At 43.5% G+C, this 18,383-nt stretch overlaps 1 protein-coding gene across 1 annotated transcript in view; it reads right to left on the bottom strand.

Annotated features, from left to right (window-relative positions):
* Positions 1–17,708, bottom strand: part of ablim3 (actin binding LIM protein family, member 3) — an 87,402-nt gene extending 69,694 nt beyond the window's left edge. Inside the window, exons 1-2 of the mRNA XM_038988511.1 lie at positions 17,642–17,708; positions 16,062–16,214 (exon numbers count right to left, since the gene is read on the bottom strand). Coding sequence (XP_038844439.1) covers positions 16,062–16,214; positions 17,642–17,708 — 220 coding nt within the window. The remainder of the gene's footprint in view (positions 1–16,061; positions 16,215–17,641) is intronic.
* Positions 17,709–18,383: the final 675 nt, after the last annotated feature.

The following is an 18,383-nucleotide window of genomic DNA, read 5'->3' as shown; positions in this document are numbered from 1 at the left end:
AAGAGGTCTCTGACCTGTGACCTGTCAGTGCATTACACTCCATGTTAAATAGTTCCCTGTCTGTCTTACATTCACCCCTCAGCCCTCACCTCTAACATTCCAGCCAACAGTCTAGTATGAGGGCAGACAGACAGTAAGCCCCGTCCACATTACCATTTTAGAACCATGTTAAAGGTTCAAACTTGGTTCTAAACTAAATCCAGGTCTACATTCAGTCTGTTCGTAATCACGTGAGCCAAATAAATGGCTCATTAAGCGTTCTGGTGATTTCGATTGGCCAAGACACGAGCTTGGAGCTGATCCATGACAGCGTAGTAAGAGACTCAGCACCCTGATTACCTGCGTGACCTTCATAATCCTCCCATGAACCTTCATGCCTAACGGAGCCTGCCACTGTAAACAAGCACTGACACACTCAATCTCTCTTCCAATCATTCACTTCTATTCATATAGGCCTAAGTATGTCATTATATCACCCAAACATGGTTTAATCTAGGAATGCAACGTAGTAGTGATATTGAGGGGTCATAAATTAACAAGTATACACGTATACTCAATAGTACGAAAGTTGCATAATTTTTTGAACAACTGCAGGGTAGGTTCCCTCGATTTCAATTCAAAGAAAATGTTTTTCCCCCCCGCTTTTTTCTTAGCGTGATCAGAGAACAAGCACATTAACAAACAGTCCACATCCTCCCGGCAGCTCCAGATCCAGCCCAATCTGCTGATCCAGACAGGCAAAGGGGGAGAGAAACAGGAGAACAGAAACATGCCACAATGATTTAAAGGAAAGATTTCTACAGAGTATGTACAACTGTGTCCTACTCCACAGGAGCCAGTCCAGTCATACAGACAGCAGACGGGGAAAGAGGGAAATAGATCAGAGGAGAGGTGAGAGGAGAGGAGGCAGGGTGAAGGGCAGTATAGGTCATAAGCCAGGCCGTCATTAGTAGGGGGGATGTTGCTACTACCAGGGAAGTGGACACTGTAACCCAGAGCCTTCCATCTCCTCTTCTGAGGTGGAGTGTACAACTGGATCCCCAATAACAAGTATGCTTTAATTTCAACTCCATCACAGTAGGCTCTTCATTTGAAATCATTAGAATCATCAGGCTTGTATTCCCCATATGCTTTAATATCGGGTTGGTTCAAGATACACTACCGGTCAAAAGTTTTAGAACACCTACTCATTCAAGGGTTTTTCAGATTTTTTTTCACTATTTTCTACATTGTAGAATAATAGTGAAGACATCAAAACTATGAAATATCACATATGGGATCACGTAGTAACCAAAAAAGTGTTAAACAAATCCAAATATATTTTATATTTCAGATTCTTCAAATAGCCACCCTTTGCCTTGATGACAGCTTTGCACACTCTTGGCATTCTCTCAACCAGCTTCATGAGGTAGTCACCTGGGATGCATTTCAATTAACAGGTGTGCCTTGTTAAAAGTTAATTTGGGGAATTTATTTCCTTCTTAATGCGTTTGAGCCAATCAGTTGTGTCATGACAAGGTAGGATGGGTATACAGAAGATAGCCCTATTTGGTAAAAGACCAAGTCCATAATATGGCAAGAACAGCTCAAATAAGCAAAGAGAAACTACAGTCCATCATTACTTTAAGACATGAAGGTCAGTCATTACAGAACATTTCAAGTTCGAAAGTTTCTTCGAAAGTTCGAAAGTTTCTTCAAGTGCAGTCGCAAAAACTATCAAGCGCTATGCTGAAACTGGCTCTCATGAGGACCGCCACAGGAAAGGAAGATGTAGAATTACCTCTGTTGCAGAGGATAAGTTCATTTGAGTTACTAGCCTCAGAAATTTCAGCCCAAATAAATGCTTCACAGAGTTCAAGTAACAGACACATCTCAACATCAACTGTTCAGAGGACTGTGTGAATCAGGCATTCATGGTCGAATTGCTGCAAAGAAACCACTACTAAAGGACACCAATAAGAAGAAGAGACTTGCTTGGGCCAAGAAACACGAGCAATGGACATGAGACTGGTAGAAATGTTTCCTTTGGTCTGGAGTCCAAATTGGAGATTTTTGGTTCCAACCGCTGTGTCTTTGTGAGACACGGTGTGGGTAAACGGAGGATCTCCACATGTGTATTTTCCACCATGAAGCATGGAGGAGGAGGTGTTGTGGTGTGGGGGTGCTTTGCTGGTGACACTGTCTGTGATTTATTTAGAATTCAAGGCACACTTAACCAGCATGGCTAACACAGCATTCTGCAGCAATACGCCATCCCATGTGGTTTGAGCTTAGTGGGACTATCAATTGTTTTTCAACATGAAAATAACCCAACACACCTCCAGGCTGTGTAAGGGCTATTTTACCAAGAAGGAGAGACCTCAACCAAATTGAGATGGTTTGGGATAAGTAGGACCGCAGAGTGAAGGAAAAGCAGCCAACAAGTTCTCAGCATATGTGGGAACTCCTTCAAGACTGTGGGAAAAGCATTGCAGGGGAAGCTGGTTGAGAGAATGCCAAGAGTGTGCAAAGCTGTCATCAAGGCAAAGAAAGGGTGGCTACTTTGAAGAATCTCAAATATAAAATAAATGTTGATTTGTTCAACACTTTTTTGGTTACTACATGATTCCATAAGTGTTATTTTATAGTTTTAATGTCTTCACTATTATTCTACAATGTAGAAAATAGTAAAAATAAAGAAAAACTCTTGAATGAGTAGGTGTTCTAAAACTTTGGACTGGTAGTGTAGCTAATGCTGTATTCCGTACATGTGAAGACCTCTGCTATACAGTGAGTGCTCCCTAGTGTGGGAGAGAAAGGCGGAGAGACTGAAAAAGAGAGAGAAAAATACATGGAGATAGATGAGAGAGAAAGAAATGGAGACGGACGAGAGAAAGAGAGAAGCGATGGCAGGCATCACCGCAATGAAAAACGGGTTCATATCTGCTACCCTGTAGTCATTGTTGGAGGGGAGAGCCAGTGGGATGTAGGCTACAAAGCGGCAGCAGCAGTGCTGCCAGCCTGGCAAAGACAGAGACAAGGATGATAACGACTTTACACAGCTCCCATCTTCCGTGTTTACTGTTGGCAAAGTGAATAGAGAGATGGAGAGAGATGGGGGGAAGGAGAGGAGGCCTCCTGCTGGCATCCTACAAACATGTTGTTTGGCTCATCTCATCCAGGCAGTTACAGTCAGTCAGGCGAAAAACAAACACACCCAAATCTCTCTCCATGGCTTTCTGTGGAAAGTTGTCAGAGATACAAGATCATATTAGCCCAGTTTTTAGAGGAGGGCGAATCCAAGACAGCGGGAGAGGAACATATTTTTGGTATCTCAGATTGTTCTGGCAATTCTCACATAGGAACGTCATTGGGAGGAAGGATGTTTAACGTGTTTTCTACATTTGTATCATAAACAATATTTTTTTAAATCATGCTGAAATTGGCTATTTTAGGCCTATTTTAGACCTACAGAATAGGCGCCTCCTGATCTGTGAACTGTACATGATACAGACAACATTTTGGTGGCATTATACTCCTTACAGTGTTCTCTCAAATATTGAGTATGCCTAAATTCTGAAATACACATATTCACATTCATTTATCAGATATTATAAATATAAATTTTTATATCTCAAAACTACCCTTTTTGATTTAGCTTATTTTTAGACATATTGGTTGTAACAATATTCTCTTCAAACACATCACATTTCCAGAGTTGACTCTCTGGTACTTTTAATGATATGACCCATTTTATACAGAGAAATTGACATTATAGGCCATTAACCAGTCACAGCCCTCCTTCAGGATTGCACATTCAGCAAGTCACCAACAGAGGGAGTTCCTTTTGAATCCCCTTTCCCATTCACTGTATTGTGGTGATCATAAAATGTATCATACCTTCAGAATTAGCAGAGAGCCCACTCTGGAAATGTGATGTACTGTACTTGTAGAGTATATTGTTCCAAACAATATGTCTTCAAATTAACAAACGCTACAAGTTTGGCACACCTGTATTTCAGGAGTTTCTCCAATTCTTCTCTGCAGATCCTCTCAAGCTCTGTCAGGTTGGATGAGGAGCATTGCTGCACAGCAATTTTCAAGTCTCTCCAGAGATGTTCGATCAGGATCAAGTCCGGGCTTTGGCCGGGCCACTCAAGGACATTCAGAGACTTATCCCGAAGCCACTCCTGTGTTATCTTGGCTGTGTGCTTAGGGTTGTTGTCCTTTGGAAGGTGAACCTTCGCCCCAGTCTGAGGTCCTGACCACTCTGTAGCAGGTTTTCATCAAGGATCTCTCTGTACTTTGCTCCATTCATGCTGTCCAGTCTCCCAGTCCCTGCTGCTGAAAAACATCCCCATAGTATGATGCTGCCATCACCATATTTCACCGTGAGGATGGTTCCAGATTTCCTCCAGACGTGATGCCTGGCATTCAGGCCAAAGAGTTCAACCTTGGTTTCATCAGAGCAAAGAATTTTGTTTCTCATGGTCTGAGGGTCCTTTAGGTGCCTTTTGGCAAAATACAAACAGGCCGTCGTGTGCTTTTTACTGAGGAGTGGCTTCCGTCTGGCCACTCTACCATAAAGGCATGATTGAACTCTGGAGATCTGTTAGAGTGACCATCGGGTTCCTGGTCACCTCCCCGACCAAGGCCCTTCTCCCCCGATTTCTCAGTTTAGCCGGGTGGGCAGCTCTAGGAAGAGTCTTAGTGGTTCCAAACTTGTTCCATTTAAGAATGATGGAAGCCACTGTGTTCTTGGGTATCTTTAATGCTACAGACATTTTTTGGTACCCTTCCCCAGATCTGTGCCTCGACACAATCCTGTCTCGTAGCTATACGGACAATTCCTTTGACCTCATGCCTTGGTTTTCGCTCTAACATGCACTGTCAAATGTGGGACCTTATATAGACAGGTGTGTGCCTTTCCAAATCATGTCCAATCAATTCAATTTACCACAGGTGGACTCCAATCAAGTTGTAGAATCATCACAAGAATGATCAATGGAAACAGGATGGACCTGAGCTCAATTTCGAGACTCATAGCAAAGGGTCTGAAAACTTATGTAAATAAGGTATTTCTGTTTTTTTTATATATATTCGTGTAGATTGATGAAGAAAAAAAGTATTCAATCAATTTTAGAATTAAGGCTGTAACGTAACAAATCCTGAATAAGGGAAGGGGTCTGAATACGTTCCAAATGCACTGCACATGTACCTATGTAAGAATGCTGTTCATCAACTACAGCTCAGCCTTCAACACCATAGTGCCCTCCAAGCTCATCACTAAGCTCAGGGCCCTGGGTCTGAACCTCTCCCTGTGCAACTGGGTCCTGGACTTCCCGACGGGCCGACCCCAAGTGGTAAAGGTAAAGGTAGGCAACAACACGTCCTCCATGCTGATCCTCAACATGGTGGCCCCACAGGGGTGCCTGCTCAGCCCCCTCCTGTACTCCCTGTTCACCATGACTTCGTGGCCACGCACATGTCCAACTCAAAAGCTTGAAGTTCCTTGGCGTGCACATCACTGACGACCTGAAATGGTCCCTTCACACAGACAATGTGGTGACAGCGCCTCTTCAACCTCAGGAGGCTGAAGAAATTTGTCTTGGCCCCTAAGACTCTCACAAACTTCTACAGATGCACCATTGAGAGCAGGGGCATCATGCACCCCAAAAAATCTGTGGGGGCACAAAGTGCATGAGGATAGCTAGATTGTGGTGTCATGACTCTCCTGGCTGAGGATCCAAGGCCTCAAATCATCTTGGCAAATGGCTGACGATGAAGAGGAGAGGGGTTTGACACCTTAACATTCTGTCATAAATTAGGGGAATGTCCCTCCTGCTTTTCAGTATCAACCAAAGTAATGCTTTTGTCCCACAGAAGACTTTTGCCGCCAAAAACACCCAAAATGTGAATATTGGAACAATATTTCTAAGATAGGAATGTTAAGAATGGTCAGTGGGGATCTAAAGAATAACTTGGAAAGTGTACACATTTTATCTGTCAAGTGTCCATCCAATACGTTGTCAATGTGATAGGAAAATGGATGCAACTATTTTTGTTAAGATAGGAATGTGATTTAGTGTCTAATGAGATAATTGTTTTTCATATAAACTTTGCACAGTAACTAGCCATGCTCCAAATTAGGTCAGAGAGCTTCTCAGCGTGATGGAACCGAACATTTTCGACAAGAGTGCTTAAAAGCACTGGGTAAGAATTAACATATCAGACTAAAAGACATGAGACTGTGGTGGACCTACCAGACTAGCTACATGTTGGAAATGGTTAGAATGTAACCTCAAACTGAGGTGAAGAAAATAACTCCCAGAATAGACCTGAACATTGCCAGTCTGCAGGTGTGTGTAAAGTGCTTCAAACTCTGACTAAAAACACGAGGTGGGAAGGAGAACACATCATCTCAGATAATCATTGGTGCATCTGAGTATCTGTTCTATTTGAGCACTCCACTACACTACCAAGACAACTAAGAAGAAGGACAATCAGAGCCTTACACCGAAGCGGGATGCTACAACTTCCGCATAGAAGGATTGATTGGTTTCAACAGAGAGACAAACAAAGACATATACACATTCATGATCTCTTACCCAAACGAGTGGTGGTTCATATGCAGAGTAAATTATTACTTTGAGGGTAGTTTCCAAATGTATCAACGATAAGTTTGACTCTCTTTTTGTCTCTCCCTATCTAACCCTCCCTCTTGTGGTAACCAAGCAGTCCTGCTGTTGTTAGGACTTTTTCTCAAGTGTTAAGTGTTCATGTTATTCTGTGTTATTATTTAGTTAGTTAGTAAATAAATAATTCAACAAATTTGGTGTAGTGCTGAATCTTAAGTAAAGCTGGGGTTCTTGCGGATCCAAGGAGTATGCAATGTTCTGATGAGACTGATATGAGGTAATGATTAATAAGTGACTGTTTTCAATATATAACTTTTATATCTTTTAGAGTTTAATTCGGGAGATGGTAACTCTATAAACAACCTCTTCCGTGGTGCCCCAAATTTCTAATGAGTTAATTGTTACATTATTAATATAATCGGGTAACAATTAAACATAGTTAGTTGGTTCGATAAATAACAGTCATCACATTAATGAAAGTCACGTCACGACAGTGGTCAGGAGGCTGTCCAGAAGTTGGAGAATATTGCATTTTTCAAACACCTGAAACAGATTTTCCCTGCAATCTAGCGCCATAATCATTATGCTTAATTCAATGTCAAAGATATGTCTATCTAAGCATACCTCTTGAGCTGTCTGTATCCTCCTGACTGGTGTTTCCAGAAATATGCTTCTCTGCATCGCTGCTAAAAATCTGGGTAAAAGATTGAAAGGAATGTGATTCTTATTTAGTTATTTCTTGCTTTCTAAATTCTACCAACCTTACCAGCGAGCATGCCAGCTAAAATAGTTAGACAAACTAGCTACTCTAACTTGATTGATAGCGTGAAAAGGCTTCTTGGTAGCTATTACAGAGAAACAACAAGACAAAAAAAGCCAAATCTGAGGGGGCATGTGCCCCTGTGCCGCCTATGGGCATGACGCCTCTGATTGAGAGCATCCTGTCGGGCTGTATCACCGTACGGCAATTTTATCGCCCGCAAACGCAGGGCTTTCCAGAGGTCAGAGCGGTCAGCCCAACGCATCACCGGGGGTACACTGCTTGCCCTCCAGGACATCTACAGAACCCGGTGTCACAGGAAGGCCAAGAAGGTCATCAAGGACCTCAGCCAACCGAGCCCCTGCACAGTATCCTCCCTGAACCTTAGTCACTGTTACTAGCCGGCTACCACCCGGTACTCTACCCTGCACTTTAGAGACTTCTTTGCCTTCAGAAAGCATTCACACTGTCACGTTCGTTTAGAGATGGATTGGACCAAGGTGCAGCGTGGTTGGCGTACATCATCAATTTATTAAATGAACACCAAAAACAAGAAAGAATAAACGACACGTAAAGTTTTGTAACGCTAACACAGCAACTAACCAAAAACAAGATCCCACAAACTAAAGGTGGAAAAAAGGCTGACTAAGCATGATCCCCAATCAGAGACAACGATAGACAGCTGCCTCTGATTGGGAACCATACCCGGCCAATGAAGAAATAGAAAAACTAGAATGCCCACCCAAATCACACCCTGACCTAACCAAATAGAGAATTAAAAAGGCTCTCTAAGGTCAGGGCGTGACACACACCCCTTGACCGTTTCCACATTTTGTTGTGTTATAGCCTGAATTTAAAATTGATTAAATTGAGGTTTTGTGTCACTGGCCTACACACAATGCCTCATAATGTCAAAGTGAAATTGTTTATTTTGTAAAAATTTTACAAAAGAATGAAAAATGAAAAGCTGAAATGTCTTGAGTCAATAAGTACTCAACCCCTTTGTTATGGCATAAGTGCAGGAGTAAACATGTGCTTAACAAGTCACATAATGTTGCATGGACTCACTCTGTGCAATAATAGTGTTTAACATGATTTTTGAATGACTACCTCATCTCTGAACCCCACATATAGAATTATCTGTAAGGTCCCTCAGTCGAGCAGTGAATTTCAATCACAGATTCAACCAAAAAGACCAGGGAGGTTTTCAAGTGCCTCGCAAAGAAGAGCACCTATTGGTAGATGGGTAAAAATTTTAAAAAGCAGACATTGAATATCCCTTTGAGCATGGTGAAGTTATTAATTACACTTTGGGTGGTGTTTCAATGTACCCAGTCACTACAAAGATACAGGCGTCCTTCCTAACTCAGTTGCCAGAGATTTCACCATGAGGCCGATGGTGAATTGAAAACAGTTACAGATTTTAATGGCTGTGATAGGAGAAAACTGAAACTGAAGATGGATCAACAATATGTAGTTACTCCACAATATTAACCTAATTGACAGAGTGAAAAGAATACAAAATATTTCAAAACATGCATCCTGTTTGCAGCAAGGCACTAAAGTAATACTGCATAAAATGTGGCAAAGCAATTCACTTTTTGTCCTGAATACAAAGTGTTATATTTGTAGAAAATCCAATACAACACATGACTAAGTACCACTTTCCATATTTTTAAGCATAGTGGTGGCTGCATCATGTTATGGGTATGCTTGTAATTGTTAAGGACTGGGGAGTTTTTCAGGGTAGAAAAGAAACGGAATGGAGCTAAGCATAGGCAAAATCCTAGAGGAAAACCTGATTCAGTCTGCTTTCCATCAGACATTGGGAGATTAATTCAACTTTCAGCAGAACAATAACCTAAAACACAAGGCCAAATCTACACTGGAGTTGCTTACCAAGAAGTCAGTGAATGTTCCTGAGTAGCTGAGTTACAGTTTTGACTTAAATCTGCTTGAAAATCTATGGCAAGACTTGAAAATGGTTGTCTAGCGATGATCAACAACCAATTTGACAGAGCTTGAAGAATTTTGAAAAGAATAATGGGCAAATATTGGACAATTCAGGAGTGCAAAGCTCTTAGAGACTTACCTAGAAAGACTCAGAGCTGTAATCGTTGCTAATGGTGATTCTAATATGTATTGACTCAGGGGTGTGAATACTTATGTAAATTAGATATTTCTGTAATTCATTTTCAATAGATTTGCAAAAATTACTAAAAACATGTTTTCACTTTGTCAATATGGGGTATTGTACTGTATGTCGATCGGTGAGAAAAATATATTTAATCAAGTTTGAACTCAGCCTGTAACAGAACAAAATGTTCAATAAGTCAAGGGGTATGAATACTTTCTAAAGGCATACAGTCATTGAACACTGTTCACTTTAATAATGTTTACATACTGTTTTACCCACTTTATATGTACAGTATATACTGTATTCTAGTCATGGCTCATCCTATATAACTACTGCTGTACCCAACTTTTCTATTCATATACTGTCGATTATGTCTATACACATGTGTGTATATATACAGTATATATATATTCCGGACTCTGACATTGCTCGTTCAGAAATGTCTTAATTTCTTTCTTTTAATTTCTTGGATTATGTGTGTATTGTTTTGTATTGGTAGGTATTACTGCACTTTTGGAGCTAGAAACACCAGCATTTCACTGCACCTGCGATAATGTCTGCAAATCTGTGTACGCGACCAATAAACTTTGATACGATTTAGAGAGAAGTGCACTACTAGATCACCGTAAAAAAAAAGAGAGATGTGATACGTTGCATCCCTATAAATAGCATCATAAACGTCAATGAGTCAAAAAAATTCCCCTCCTCATGACAATGTTCATTTTATCTTCTTTCATCTAGATACAGTAGTTACAGTATATGCCAAGAAGACTGGACCAGTGTGGGTGAGTGTCTGTGTGTGCGCGTGTGTGTGCGTGTGTGAGCGCGTGCGTGTCTGAGTGTGCTTGTTTTTTTATCAGATGAATGTGGGAGCTGCAGGCTACTGGTCTATTTCTGCAGTATGACTGGCTACAGACTGGCAGCTCCCTCCTGTTTTTTTCTCTTCTGTCCTCCTCGCCATGGGCCGACAGATGACTTCCACCCCATACCCCCAGGACAGACAGACAGAGACAGTGGGCAGGTCCAGCCCTGCTCCTCTCCTTTTCCATCCCACAGCCTCCATTCTAGAGGCACCACTCATACTGTCCTCACAAGTTGTGCCTAATGGGAATATATGGCTTGGCAGACACTGTTTGTATAGAATTTACTTTTTTTGCCTCTCCTCCCTGTCCTTTTTGGCCTCCTCCCCACTTCAATCCCAGCCAGGTCCCAGCGGACTCATTCTACTGCCTGGAGTTTGTCCAAGGACGCTCACTCACATCTCCCAACACATCTCCCAACAACTAACAAGAGATTGCATTGTCTCTGACACAGATAGGGTCTGTGGATCGGTGAGGTTCAAAGCTAGAAACACAGAGGCAAAAAGAGAAGTCTCTACAGACCCAGTTGGAAGAGATGGTTGATTCATTAGTGCATTTAAGAGTTCATGGCTTGATACGGTAGAAGATCTCATCTAAACAGAACGTCGATGGCCAACGGAGAATCATTAGCCCTTGTTCAGGGAAAACTACTGAATCAATATTATAAAGTATTAATTACTTTAATCCTTAAAGGGCCAATGCAGCTGTTTTCATCTCAATATCAAAACATTTCTGGGTGACAATTAAGTACCTTACTGTGATTGTTTCAATTAAAATTGTTTAAAAAAAGTTTTAAAAATACCTTCTTAGCAAAGAGCAATTTCTCAAGCAATAATATTTCTAGGACTGTCTGGGAGTGGTCTGAGTGGGAGGGGAAACTGAAAACGAGTTGTTATTGGCAGAGAGATTTGGTACTCTCTTTCTGGTCTATTAACACATTTTTGTTTCTCCAAGTGTCTTTGCCTGAGGACAATAACGCCCATATGTAGTTAGCGAAATCACTGCACTAATGGCCCCATTTCAGCTAGTGAAATCACCGCAACGCTAAACAAAGAGTTGCAGTCGGTTTTGGAATGGGTGGCGAGTAATAACCTAGTCCTGAACATATATAAAACTAAAAGGATTTGGTTACCTAAATTCTAGACCGCGGCTGAATCTGGTAATATATGTTGTGTCACCTTACCACTGTAAATGGTCATGGTCAAGGCATATTGATTCAATCGTTGTAAATATGATGAGTGGTCTGTCTGTGATAAAGACATTTTCTGCATTTTTAACACCACACTCGACCAAACAATTCCTGCAGGCTCTAGTTTAATCTAATCTGGATTATTGCCCAGTGATATGGTCAAGTGCTGCAAAGAAGGACCGAGAAAAGCTGCAACTGGCCCAGAACAGAGCAGCATGTCTTGCCCTTCAATGTACACAGAAGGCTAATGTCAACAGTATGCATGTCAGTCTCTCACCATCACAGTTGACAACTCCATGGTGTCCCCCTCCCAGAGTGCAAAGAACCTTGGCATGACCCTGAACAATATTTACATGACATTTTGGTCATTTAGCAAACACTCTTATCCAGAGCTACTTACAGTGCATTCACTTACTACGACTGTGATATGTAGTTGCCCCACCATCTATCTTAAGAGAAACGCACCAACTGTATATGGCTCTGGATAAGAGCGTCTGCTAAATGACTAAAATGTTTAAAAAAAAAAAATGTAAGTAGAAGAGAGGTTGACTGCATACATTTTTGTTTTTGTGAGAAACACTATTGTGTTGAAAATTCCAAAACGTTTGTATAAATCAACTAATATATACTTACCCCACCAGACATGCCACCAGGGGTCTCTTCGCAGTCTCCAAATCAATAATGAATTCCAAGGCTATCTACTGTTCTTATTTTACATTTGTGTAGTTCAGTCCTTGAGCTGTTCCTGACTATTGATGTTCTTCTGTATTAAGTCATGTTTTATGTTTTGTGTGGACCCCAAGAAGAGTAGCTGCTGCTTCAACAACCAGCTAATCTGAATAAAACACAAAATAAAACATACCTTCTTCTAAAATCTAGGCCTCCTAAAACAGATGACCTCCAAACTGCTTCACATACACCTACAGGGGAAGTTTGCTCTCTCTCTTTATCTTACATTTGAGTACATGCTCTTATCCAGAGTGACTTACAGGAGAAATAAGAGTTAAGTGCATTGCTCAAGGACACTTAGACAGATTCTTCACTGAGTCGGCTCGGGGATTCGAACCAGCAACCTTTAGGTTACTGGCCCAACAATCTTAACTGCTAGGCTACCTGCCAGCCATCTTCAGAGGCAATTCTCACTTGTTCTCCTCCATCTTTGTACGCAACTCTGTGGTGTTCTAAGGCGTGGGTTTCCCAATCTCGGTCCTGGGCCCCCCCGGATGCACATTTTGGTGTTTGCCCTAGCACTACACAGCTGATTCAAATAACCAACTCATCATCAAGCTTTGATTATTTGAATCTGCTGTTTAGTGATAGGGGCGGGGCAGGACCGAGTTTGGGAAACCCTGTTCTTAGGAATACTGGATTAACATAGACAATCTAGTGCCCACAATATTGCGACAACAGTAACTATTGTCTTGGAGAGATGAGACCCTCTGTGCTAAACCTCTGTGCTAACCCTCTGTGTCAGGTCTGCTTCTACACCAGACCTGACATCATTCAGAAAGGGAGTGCCAGTGAGGGCCAGTGAGGGCCAGAGAGGGCCAGTGAGGGCCAGGGAAGACCCATGTGGGCCAGAGAGAACGAGAGAGGGCCAGAGAGGGCCCAGACTAAGAGGCTGATTTGGTTAGGTACCTGCTGACTGTGGATACTGGATAGACTGCTGACTCCAGGATTCTATATTAGGTATTCTGTTTCCACATGGTCAGTTCTTTCCAGGTGCTCATGTCATTGTATTTCTTTACGCTTCCTCACACTGATAAGGTATAATATGAAACATTTGCGTTTCAGTTTTCATCTGGCCACTGGCTTCCAGTGTGGGATGATGGCTCGTTCGGCGACCACAAGACTTATCAATGGCTTTTTGTGTGGTGAGGGAAAATCAATTTCATGCTTGGGCTGTCGGAACACAGACCGTCTGTATTGGCATCTTGGCATGGATGTTCCCCGCGCATCGCTGCATCCCACCCTCTCTCACTGTCTCCCTCCCAGCTAGCACACAACACACTGAAAAGGGACATCGTCCCAACCCGAGCAGAGGACTTCAAACGTGCGTGACAAAAAAAAACAACAACGAGGCTTTTATGAAAAAATGTTTTTTCCTTCCCTAATTCCATTTTACTCCCACTCCAACACAGGGGCATAGGCTTGCTGTTTGGCTCGGTTAAAAGGTCAGGCACACTTTCACCAACTCAGTACTGCTGCTGTAACACAACTTTCAAAAAATCTGCTGTGTGTGGGAGGAGTACACAGGTGGAGATTAGATTCGTCATGAGGATTAATGACGGCCAGTGTAAAACAAATGCACAGTGTAGCAGACCATGCATGGCGTGCTCTGCCTAAAGCCGTGAGACTACAGTGGGAAACATCTGCTCTGAAAGGCAGACAGACACTATCAGCATGTGTTTCTGAGCTCAACGCCTGAGACCTGCGGCAGGGTAGGAAAAACACCTGCTGTCCACCAGGTCTACCTAACCCTACACACAATCCACATCCTCCACAACCAACCACTGTCACGTCCTGATCTGTTTCACCTGTCCCTGTGATTGTCTCCACCCCCTCCAGGTGTCGCTTATTTCCCCAGTGTATTTATCCCTGTGTTTCCTGTCTCTCTGTGCTAGTTCATCTTGTATGTTTAGTCAAGTCAACCAGTGTGCTTTTCCACGCACTACTTTTCTATTCTCTTTTGCTAGTCCTCCCGGTTTCGACCACTGCCTGACTCTGGACTACCTTCCCGCCTGCCTGATCATCCTGCCTGCCTTTACTTTGAAACTGCCTGCCCTTCGGGACCTATTGGACTCTGAACTGGTTGTGACCTTTTGCCTGCACACGACCATCCTCTTGCCCACCCCTTTTTGGATTAATAAACATTGTAAGACTCCAACCATCTGACTCCTGTGTCTGGAACCACATGCCCTACCTAACCCTACACACAATCCACATCCTCCACAACCAACCACCTGCCCTACCTAACCCTACACACAATCCACATCCTCCACAACCAACCACCTGCCCTACCTTACCCTACACACAATCCACATCCTCCACAACCAACCAGCTGCCCTACCTTACCCTACACACAATCCACATCCTCCACAACCAACCAGCTGCCCTACCTTACCCTACACACAATCCACATCCTCCACAACCAAACACTAGCCCCCGGACCACTACACACCCTCATCAACCCCCCCCCCCCCCCCCCCCCCCCCCTCACCCCATACACACACTGGCCTGATCCTCAGCAGGATCTCCACCAGCATACCCCCCAGCACGCATCCCAGGGCCCAGGCTCCTCTCTGCTGTAGGAGGAGAGGCTGAGGAGGGCAGATCAGCCAGGAGCTGAGGTGTCTGTGGTGGTGGAGCTGGAGCTGTCAGATCAGCACCCTCAGTCTGCAGCTCTCAGACTCTCACTAGCCTTGGTAGGGCACCGTGACTGAGAGAGTGTGGGTGGAGGGAGTGCTACTGCTGGTTCCAATGGTGGAAACAAGAGGAAAGAGGAAAATACAGTAGGCAGGAACTGATAGATACAGAGAGAGAGAGAGATAGAGAAATAGAGACAGAGAGGAAGATAGAGACAGAGACAGAGAGAGAGAGAGAGAGAGAGAGAGAGAGAGAGAGATAGACAGAGAGAGAGAGAAAGAAAGAGAGAGACTGAACAGATAATGAAAGAAAGAGAAGGGAGAGGGGCGAGAGATAAACAGAGACAAACAGGAAGAAAAGGAGCGAGTCAGAGAAGAGAGATAAAGGGAGATTTCTATACGTTGTAATGGCAAACCCGATTGCTGTGCTCCAGAGCGTGCAGGAAGGGCTCCTATTGGTTGATACTGGCGGAGAGAGGAACCATCATTTAAGGCAGGTTGCCCCCTAACACCGTTACCACAGCAACAGCTTGCATAATAAACAAGACCACGTGAGCGCCGGCATTTTGGAAATCCTTCCTGACAATGGGAGGTGAAATGGCTTGCCTATTCTTCTCCTTACAAATACAGACTGTTAAAGGCACTACAAGCTGCTTTTCGTGTCTGAGGTGAAATACGTAGAAAAGAACATTCGGGAAATATTAAATGCTCATTTATAGGTTTAATAATAAGGAAATAAATTGCAAGAAGTTGAGCATGTCTTTATTTTCTTGTCTGCCATGGTGAGCTCTCAGCAGGCTTCCCTTGCTATTCCTTTATTTAGGCTGTGTGTTTTTCTCCTGATCACAGCCTTTGAGCAGCCCAGGGGGTGTCATGGAGACACATAATCTCTGTCTCTCTCTCTGACAGCTAATGGTTTCTAATGGGACTGGCTGAGTGCTGCTGTACGGTGGAGGCCGGGCTGTCTAGAGAACAGCCACACAGACGGACAGACGGGCAGACGGGCAGACGGACAGACGGACGGACAGACAGACAGACAGACAGACAGACAGACAGACAGACAGACAGACAGACAGACAGACAGACAGACAGACAGACAGACAGACAGACAGAAAGGAAGCTGAGGGTCTTACCTTGGCAGGTGAAGCACTTGACGTGGAAGTGGAAATTCTGCACACGCACCACCTCTCCCTTGCAGACCTCCCGGCAGCGGAGACAGTGGATGGTCGCGGCACCACGCCCGCTGTTGCTGCTCGGGCTGCCTCGGGGGGGCTGGTACGGCCCTGCTAGAGACCACAGGAGAGGAGTGGTTAGATCAGCCATCACAAGTGCTGGACAGCTGCTGTACTGTACATCTGTTCAGTTGTTAGCAGAAGCAGAGCAGACACTACAAAACAGCAATGTACCCAACAGTGCAAAACATAAGGGGCAACATCTGCGGTGGTGAATTGGATGAAAAGATACATTGTGGAAACAGAGCCAACAACCAGAAGGTGTAGCTCAAGGTCAATCTCAATGTTAAACTTCATCAGTGCTAATGAGTCAAGGAACAGCCGGAAAATGTATAGTACCCTCAGAAAAAGGGTTGCGGTATGGTTGTCAGCGTGGACCTAAATCACAGGCAGAGCCATCTTTTAGACCTGCCAATGCAATTAACATGCAGCCGTAGGGTAGGGGTGTAATGGTTCACCAAACCCACAGTTCGGTACATCTGGCAGTTTTGGGGTCACGGTTCGGATTCAGTTACGGTACAGCGAAAAAATGAAAAGCCAACAGTTACTGTAGTTATTTTGATTTTTTTGGGGCAAAATATGCTAAATTAAAAAGCACCCTATTTGTGGCCCAAAACCAGTTTCTGTGACATCATAAACAATGCTCCTGGCATTGTCTGTTGTGACAGGGATTGTTATGTCGGGCCTCAAGTAGAGGTCTAAAAAGTTGGACCTGTTCCGTAATGGACCTGGGGCTTTCCCACCCTGACAAATATGTATAAATACATGTTTCAATATAGAGACCCGTTCCCAAACGGACCCGAAGACGTCCAGTTCCATATAGACGTGGTCGGATCCGATTGAGGGAATTAGCATTAAAGTCCATTTGTAAGTTATTTTATTAACCAGAGCTGATACAGCGCGAGTTCGAGCAGGTGGAGGAGGGGCCTTGCGGTGTGTGTACTTTGAGTGAGTGAAATGGGAGCAAGGAGGAGGGAGGGATAGGCAGCAACCAACCAAGCAGACTTGCGCTAGTAGACTAACTTCTAGCTTGTCATAACTAGGTTATTTATCATCCAATATGATGACGTAGTACTCTTCATATAATGAATTAAAATGCCTTTATTTGTATGGCATGTTCACGAGAAATAAGGTTTTAAAAATCCGACGTGTTTCGGCTGCATGGCCTTTAAAACCGTGTTTCTATTGAACATGCCATACAAATAAAGGCATTTTAATTCATTATATGAAGAGTGCCTTGGTCCTCCTTTGTTTTTGATGACCAATTCACCCCTTTTACCAAAGAGCACCTTCTGTCTACCAAAATGTACTATTGTGTACCTTAGTAGCGCTTCCCTTCCACCTCTTTCTACTATGATTACGTAGTACCTGTCTTGACTCCATCAAACCAAGAGAAGCTAGTTGGCAAAGATACTGTAGCTAGCTAAATTAGCTAGCCAGCTAGGCTAATTGAGTCTACATGCGCTTTCTTCATGTCCTACAGTTACTGGGTATCTCGTGGCTGGATTTCTCCTTGTAATCCGTGATAGCTTGCAAGCCCTGCCACATCCGACGTGCATCAGAGCCAGTGTAGTAGGATTCGATCTTAGTCCTGTATTGACGCGGGACTTCTTATAAGCGTCCGGGTTAGTTTCCCGCTCCTTGAAAGGGGCAGCTCTAACCTTTAGGTCAGTGCGGATGTTTCCTGTAATTCATGGTTTCTGGTTGGGATACATTGTCAAGTGTCAGTGTGCAGCGGTGAGGACGAACTCAGGAGCAGGACACAGAACTGAGTAAAATGACGTACTTTACTCGAAAAGAAACAACCATAAATTCCACGCAGGGAAAACACACCATAACACATCAGTCTAACACTCAACAAGGAACAAACAAGCACAAAACATATTGGGAACCAGAGGGTTAAATAGGGAAAATAATATTAACGTAATGGGAACCAGGTGTGTACAATCAAGACAAAACAACATTAGAAAAAGAAACGTAGATCGGTGGCAGTTAGAAAGCCGGTGACGACGACCGCCGAACACCGCCCGAACAAGGAGAGGCACCAACTTCGGCGGAAGTCGTGACATACGTACGTACGGTCACTGTAGGGACGACATCGTCGATGCACTTATTAATGAAGCCAGTGACTGTGGTAGTTAACTCCTCAATGCCATCGGAGGAATCCCGTAACATATTCCAGTCTGTGCTAGCAAAACAGTCCTGTAGTTCAGCATCTGCTTC

The sequence above is a fragment of the Salvelinus namaycush genome, chromosome 3 (assembly GCF_016432855.1).
Source record: "Salvelinus namaycush isolate Seneca chromosome 3, SaNama_1.0, whole genome shotgun sequence".
Classification (NCBI taxonomy): domain Eukaryota; kingdom Metazoa; phylum Chordata; class Actinopteri; order Salmoniformes; family Salmonidae; genus Salvelinus; species Salvelinus namaycush.
The sequence above is the reverse complement of the archived record's forward strand: the minus strand, read 5'-3'. Positions and strand labels throughout refer to the sequence as shown.